Source organism: Vigna umbellata, chromosome 2 (genome assembly GCF_029865625.1).
Source record: "Vigna umbellata cultivar VRB3 chromosome 2, Vumbellata_1.0, whole genome shotgun sequence".
NCBI classification, from domain to species: Eukaryota; Viridiplantae; Streptophyta; class Magnoliopsida; order Fabales; family Fabaceae; genus Vigna; species Vigna umbellata.
The window spans coordinates 21,089,383-21,096,940 of NC_142166.1; the positions used below are offsets into that span (position 1 = coordinate 21,089,383).

Below are 7,558 nucleotides of genomic sequence, written 5' to 3' on the forward strand. Positions count from 1 at the left end.
ATTTCAGAAAGAGTTATCAAATTTCTTTCATCCAATGTTGGTAAACTTTTAGGTGAAATTATAAATAAGCTCTCATATAATAAATTTCATTAGAATTCGTGAAACTAGTTACCCAGTGCAGTAAAAAATAACTAAAAAAACTGGGGCTATCTGCAAACTGATATGAAATCAGTTTAGTTTTCATAATTTACAAATTAGAATTAAAGAAAAAAATGTTTTAAAGCTAATTGGTAAAATTATGTTTTGCATGATGACAGGATATGCAACCATGGGTGTTCAACATCATGTGTAGAGAGAAAGACTATGAAGATCCTCATTTCATTCTTCAGTATATAGCACAATAAACAGCCTGATATTCCTATAGAACATGGGATGCTAACTCACAACAAAAGCCATTCATAATACATTACTTGTCAAATCACAAGAAGCAGTAACATGAAAACATCATAGCAGGGAAAATTTACTCTGTGACATCCACAAGCAATGTAATTCCCTCAGTCACCAACAGCTAGGAAGCTTGTAGAATATATTCATTGTTAATCATGATCTGGTCCCACATCAAAAGGGTCCTTAATACTACTATCCATTCCTGTACAGAAACATGAAATCATGGCTTAGATTTATGTTAAAAAGGGAATGGTGTGAACTGGTAAATTGTAACTACCATTTAGGATCAGTTTTCCAATTATTTCAATTGCATACATCTCAGATTTTCTAGCACTATAAAGGGAGATAACAAAACAGTGAACCAAACTAGGGCGATCTTATAACAAAAGAGGCATAGATATGTAATGATCTTCTAGCTTCTGTTTTGCGAGACACTATCTCTAATCGAGATACAATAGTTGCATTTTTCTAATACTAAGTAGTAATGTTACAGTGCATTCATTACATTGAATGAGGGAACGGTATATTGGTGCTGACCCTGCCGTCAGATTTTGTGGACATCATTCTTTCCTTACCAGATTGATCGTATTGATGTAGACATATAAACTAAGATTCCAAAATTGTTGCTGCGCTGATACGTTTCTAAACTTCAATAGTTTTAGTAATTTGTGGATCCCTATTCTACTAACATTCCTAGATTATGAAGATTACTGCATATATATTAATCAACAAGACAACAACACACCTTAAAATAGTGTCACATCCAAAAAGCGAACTAATGAATTGATAATCCATTCGCAACTCTGGACAATATGATCATGCTACCAAAGCAGGATAATATATGCCTGTAGTGAACTAAGGCAAGGAGTCTGTTGACAACAGTTCTTTTAATATTTTGCCAGAATCATCAACAGACTTCTGATTTTCTTGTAAGCCCAAAAGCCAACATAAATTTAATAAAATTTCAGAACAAGTCCTTTTTCAAGATCAATATAATAACAATAGAACAGATGACAGGTATTAGTATATTAAATTTTACCAACTTTAAGAATGATACTCAGAAGACAAGGAAGTATAATGGCATCCTATCAATACTTCAAATGACAAGTCCAAAAAATTCCAAATTCCAAAAAATATTAGCAAACCACACAAATTAATACGATACGCCGGATTGAGGGGAAAGTTTAAATAAAAGGTGAAATGTCAGGGTTAAGGCAAACCTTGGTGAAGACAAAAAATTGGAAGAGCTGGGGAGGCCAGCAAACACATTCGAGTAGGACTTTGTCAGATATGAAAAATTGGTAACCGGAGGCAGAGAAGATACCCTTTCACCCTTCTTCAAAAGTTCTTGTAAGTTAAGTCTTTGCAAGGTCAAAACAACTCTTGACTCCTTCCACATGAAAGCAAGGATGCCATTTTGAAACACAAAGAGGGAACCAGGCTTTGATCCAGGGTATCTGAACCCATAACCACTTGCAATACCCTCTCCCACAAAAGCATGGTCGACATTCACAGGAACCAAATCTGCATCGGTATCCCAGGGAAAGGGTTCGGACGAAGGTTCATTGATATTTGCTGTGAACATTGCTGAACCATTAGGATGCAAAACATAGTGTGTGCCTTCCAAAATCTTGGTTGCAATGAGAAGCTGTTGTCCCTGGAACTCCTCATAAGAGAGCAGGAGAAAGAACAAAGCCTTTCCAGGTTTGTCTTCAGAAGGTTTTCCAGGAGGCCAACCAAAAGTTCCTCCCCATAAACCAGCATATTCTTGGTCATCTCTAGGAACTCGCAATGGCAACTTGTAAAGCGCAAACCTACTGTCGTGCATATTTGGCCATGCCCGGTAAGAAGATAGCTTCACAGTTGATGCTTTTAACGTTAGCCTTACTGTGTCACTCGATCTAAGGAATTCTTGAAGCCGTGCATGCCTAATCTCACCGCTTGACATAAGCTTCTTCTTGGAAACTGAATGATTGCCATTCATTGAATTTGATCTTCCAAGCATTTGCTTAATGCCATTCCAGAAATATCCCCTAAGGCCTTTCCTCTTGATGCACTGGGTGTTACCATCCTCCTCGGGCAGAGGATGAGAGATAGACCTTAGGTCAAATCTCGCCCTAACATCACCCAATTCCAACTGGGTTGGATCAACTGCCTCTTGAGAACTCAACTTATTATACTCATCAACCTCACCACTACCAGCCTTATACATTTGACAAAGGAGTGATCTTCTTTCCCACAAAAGCGCCAAATCCTTCTGAAAATTCTCCTCATCATCCCTCAACCTAGGAAACAACGGCCCAATCATCTTATCCGGAACCTTTTGTCGAACATGGCTAGTAGTAACCTCAAGCAACTTTCTCCTATCACTAAAAGCTAACTTCCCAAAACCAACCATCCCTTCAGCATTTCCAACCACCCTTTGTGAACTAGAAACATCGCTAATTGACCTACAAACCTTCCTCGACGATGAAGACTCCAAGCCCGAGTAATGCACAAAGCTCTTACTCTGCAACAAAGCACTAACACTGCCACACCCCCCAGGTTCAACCTCAAGCAACAGTACATTACAGGACTTATCTGTAAGCTTGACCGAACCGGGATAAACATAATTCACCCCCTTCTCCCTCCCATGAAGAAAAAACATCATGGAACCATCATAATCACTAACAACCTCAAACACAGAAGCCCACAGTATGGGACCCTCTTCAATCCCCAAAGGACCAAGCTCCTGGGGAATTATCCTGCACCCAACAACAGAGACGAAACCAGGCATCACATACACCACGTTCCCAAGCTCAGGATTCTGGTGAACCCATATTCCAATCAATGGTTTCACACCCACCAGAAACCGACAAAGCGCCTTGTAAGAAGCCACACCCTTTCTCCATTCCACAAGATCCTTGTGGGTCACTATGCCCAAATCGTCACATTGCGTGAGCCATAGTTTCTCAGAGGCCACAAGAGCGTTCAAACTCTTGCAACACAGACACAGATTGCACACGTCTCTCGGCGACAGGAAGCGAGAAACAACGGCGAAAACATCGTCCGGCAGAAACAACAGCAAGTTCGAATCAGAATGTTCGGGTTCCATGCCGATCCGACAAAATAAAAATCAAAACTTGCACGCTTCAGCGCATGCCCAAAAATCAAAATAGCGAACAAAACTACAGGGTTGGGGTGAACGAAGAACAAACCCTGAAAATTGGTATTTTTTTTCAGGCAGCACGTGGAAGAACCCTGCACTTGATAGGTGTACTGTGATTCTTCCTGTTCGGTGATTGAGAAGGGTTTGGTAGGTTGGGTTCAATTATTGAGTCTGTGACAGAGACAGTTTGACAGAAATGGAGAGAGTGAAAAAGAGACGGTCGAAATTGGGGAGTGAAAAAGCAAGGAAGGTTGTTGGTGTTTTGGATTCTCCAATGAAGATGATGGTAAATACAAAGGAGTGGAAGAGAGGAAGAGTCCAAGAGAGAAAGCCTTGATTGCTTCGTTGTCTTGTCTTTTTTCGGTTTCTTTCTTCCTTCAATGTTCAAAACAAAACCAAGCATACGCAATGTTTGGCAGCGGAGAATAAATACAGGGAGAGAATGAAGGAAGAAAGTAAAAAAAAAAAAAAAAAATTGAAAGTGAAAATAGAGACTATTTACCATTACCTAAGATAACAAAACCAGAACGTAGCTAGTTTGAAAGAAAATAATAATATTTTATTTTACCTTTTATTCCACCTATACTTATTTTTCTTCTTTCTTTATCACGTAAGTTCTTCTCATATATATAACCATCTACATCATTTCATAATCAAAACTACAAATAATTTAAATATTTTTTTACCTTTCAATTTTTTTGAGAACAAAATCATCTGATATTTAAAGAAAAAAGTATTTCAAATATAATAATAATTAATTCTAATCAAATATTAACGTCATATTCATAACAATCAAATACAAAATTGCAAATAAATATTATGACTTGAAGTATAAATTACGATTTATAAATAATTAAATCCATGATATATTCTTTCATTTCTCCAATTGATAATTTATTTCAACAGGTTCTCTTTATTAAAATTGATTTTGACTTAGACAAACACAAGGATAGCTCCTTGAAGAATAATAACAATGTCAAACAAAGTTATGGTTCGTTCTTTTCAGAAATTGGTTTTGAGAATAAATGATACCTCACACATAAACGAAAGGGTTACCAGAATAGGAAGAGTAACATGATAACACAATATTTTAACTAATTTTCTCTTCAATTTCTATAATTCTATCTTAGCAAAAAAAAATATGTGAGCCCCACCTACTAATATTTAAAAGATAACATAATTCCCCAAACAATCCATTATTGCCCCCCATCTGCGAAAAAAATACAAAAGATAAAAGAGGATGGAGAGTGTGAAAGATGAAAAATTGGATGAAATTAGGTTTCTATAAAGGATTCTTAAGTTTTACTAATGTGTAAGGTTTTTTTATAAAAGTTAGATTAGATTTTATTTTAGAATTTTTTATATTGTTGTAATACTTTTTTTTGATAATGTAATATTCTTCCATTATTTTCTAAATAATAACATAAATTTAAAATATATTTGATTTTTGTAAAAATCTACAAAATTTTGAGAAGACTTTACAATATTAAATTTTTTTACAAATATTATCTTTAATATTTACTGATATAATTAAATAAAATAATTATTTAAAAATATCATATAAAATATTTAAAAATATATTTGTCCCAAATTATCATTTATCATAAAGGTTTTTGAATTATCGAAGCCTTTTATTGAAAAAGAAAAGATAGAGAAAGCTCGATTTTGATGTTTGTTTTTTATTCTTGACTATGAAATTTCTTCATTTTTTCATATTTTCTTTTATTTTTTTATGTAATGTTTGACTTTAATTTTTGTGATTTTGATTATTTGTTATTCTTTGATTTAGTTTTAACGTGTCATGAAACTTTAGTTAATTTATTTTTACATATTCATCAATGACACAACTGCATTAAAATAACTCAAAATATACAAAAAAATATTTATTCAATTAAAAATTTATTTTTAATATGACTTTGTATCTCATGTTCAATATATTTTATTATCAATAAACTCAATTCTAGTACATCTTAATTAAAATAAGGCTTAATACCCTATTTTGTCTCCAGTTTCGCTCGACAATGTCAAATTAGTCCATCCTTTAAAACGTGCGTCAATTACGTCCTTACTTAATAAAATTTATATCAATGTGCCGTTTGTACGAATTTAACGGAAGGGATTTCATTGATATAAATTTTATTAAGTAGGGACGTAATTGACGCACGTTTTAAAAAATGGACTAATTTGACATTGTTGAGCGAAACTGGGGACAAAATAGGGTATTAAGCCTTAAAATAATATTTTAAAACACAAAAATCAATTAAGAATTTTATATTAAAGACTAAATGAGGATACACTAGTGGAAAAACAACGTATAACGTCACGTATTCAACGTCGTAGCACTCAATATCCAACGTTAAAAATGACTAGTGGCATTTTCGTAAATAAATTGAATCGCTCCACGTTAATTAATAAAATAGTGCGCTGACTAAAATGTATGAACGTCAAACAAGAAGCATATCGACGTAATCTAAAATGTATTAACGTCAAATAAGGCCCAGATCGACGTAAAACAATGACCTTAGAATCTCATAACGTCAACTTAAGAAACATCTAACGTTCAATTTAAAATAAAAAAATAACGAAATAGTGGTTTGCTTCCAGCATTATTATTCCTACCCACATTTGATGTCAACCATGACAAATATTTGACGTTTTATATGCCAGCATGAAGCCAAAGAGGTAATCCCTTTTTTATTCTTTATTTCTTTTCTCTTATAAACCAAACAGAACGTCCCACACTTTATGGGGTCGACGTTTAAAACAATATAGAACGTCGAACTAGCTGGGGTTGGTGATGCGGCTGTCGCGGCCCATCAAATTTGATGTGCATTAAAGAATGCAGTATAGTGCTAGGAAGTGACTCCTAGGTCGTCTCTCAAGGACCAAATGTGGTTCAGGTAATAGGTCAGACACGTAGTGGGGGGGGGGGGGGGTTGGTGAAGAGTTTTGTAAATGCAAATGAACTAAATTAAAACCCGAATATAAACACGGATGTAAACACAAAATAAAAACGGTTGGTCATTAACTCAATTACAATACCTTCAATCATAGATTAACAAAATCAAGTGCTACTCTAGCGTCTTTTCCAACACAAATTTTCCAACTAACTTAAACTAACATCACAACTAAATTAAGGATAACTTGCTTGACTCACTTGAATAAAAATTGATACATCAGAAAACACACATTGCATCTTGGAATAAACAATTGCTACACTTAAGCTAATAAAAATTCAATTTAAAAGGGTTGGAACTAATTGAAATGTAGCGGATATAAACGAAATGCCAAAGTGTGTGACAAGTGGAAATGCAATAAATAAATGACCAAATGCATCATTACTACTGGAATAAAAGAAGCTATGCCTTATCTAATAAATGAAATTCGGAACAACTAAGAAAGCAAGCAAGAAATCTGTGTTGCACCCAATTAAAGAAAAATCAATCTCCGTGCTCTTCTAAAATAAATCACCACTTCTTTCTCGATCTTTGTGCACCTCCTGGGACACTAGCTGCTGAATGCAATTCCATCATCATTAATCACCGTTTGCGCCTAGAAAGAAAGTTGAAAGCATCCTGCTGGTGGAATAAAATGAAAAGAAACGTGTGCTTCCCAACACTGCTCCGCTTCATCCAATACCGTGCAGCTGCCCCCCCCCCCCCCCCCCCACTTAAGAAGGAAGAAGAACCGTACACTACATTGCTTGCTACTGTAGCCGAGAATCAAAGCCAAAAATGAAGCACCTCTCTCCCTCCTTTCCCAAGTGGCGGCTGAACCTTCTCCCTAGATGATGCTACGTGATTCGCTTTTGTGCACGCTGCTTCACTTCTTGTTGGACACAACCCTCTCTTTGCTTGCTGGACCGTGGTGAAGCCCTCCGTGTGCAAGCAGTCTATTGGGCCCTCCTTGGACGCGTGTTCCTGCTGTGGTGCAGGCCGTGAGCTTCACTTCCACGTGCTTTTCCTTCCTTCCAGCCAGCAGCCTCTGCTTTCTTCCGTGTGCACCTTCCATTCTCTCCAAACA

At 35.8% G+C, this 7,558-nt stretch overlaps 1 protein-coding gene across 1 annotated transcript; it reads right to left on the reverse strand.

Moving 5' to 3' along the window:
• Positions 1-289: 289 nt before the first annotated feature.
• Positions 290-3,930, reverse strand: LOC124841530 (F-box protein At5g39450-like). Its single transcript, XM_047317820.2, has 2 exons — positions 1,608-3,930; positions 290-589 (listed from the first exon to the last, which is right to left on the reverse strand). Exons 1-2 carry the CDS (start codon positions 3,479-3,481, stop codon positions 580-582), a joined length of 1,884 nt encoding a protein of 627 aa, XP_047173776.1. The 5' UTR covers positions 3,482-3,930; the 3' UTR covers positions 290-579.
• Positions 3,931-7,558: the final 3,628 nt, after the last annotated feature.

What these genes read in the sequence shown, in the direction of transcription:
- LOC124841530 (XM_047317820.2), bottom strand. Translation starts at nt 3,481, where the DNA reads ATGGAACCCGAACATTCTGATTCGAACTTGCTGTTGTTTCTGCCGGAC.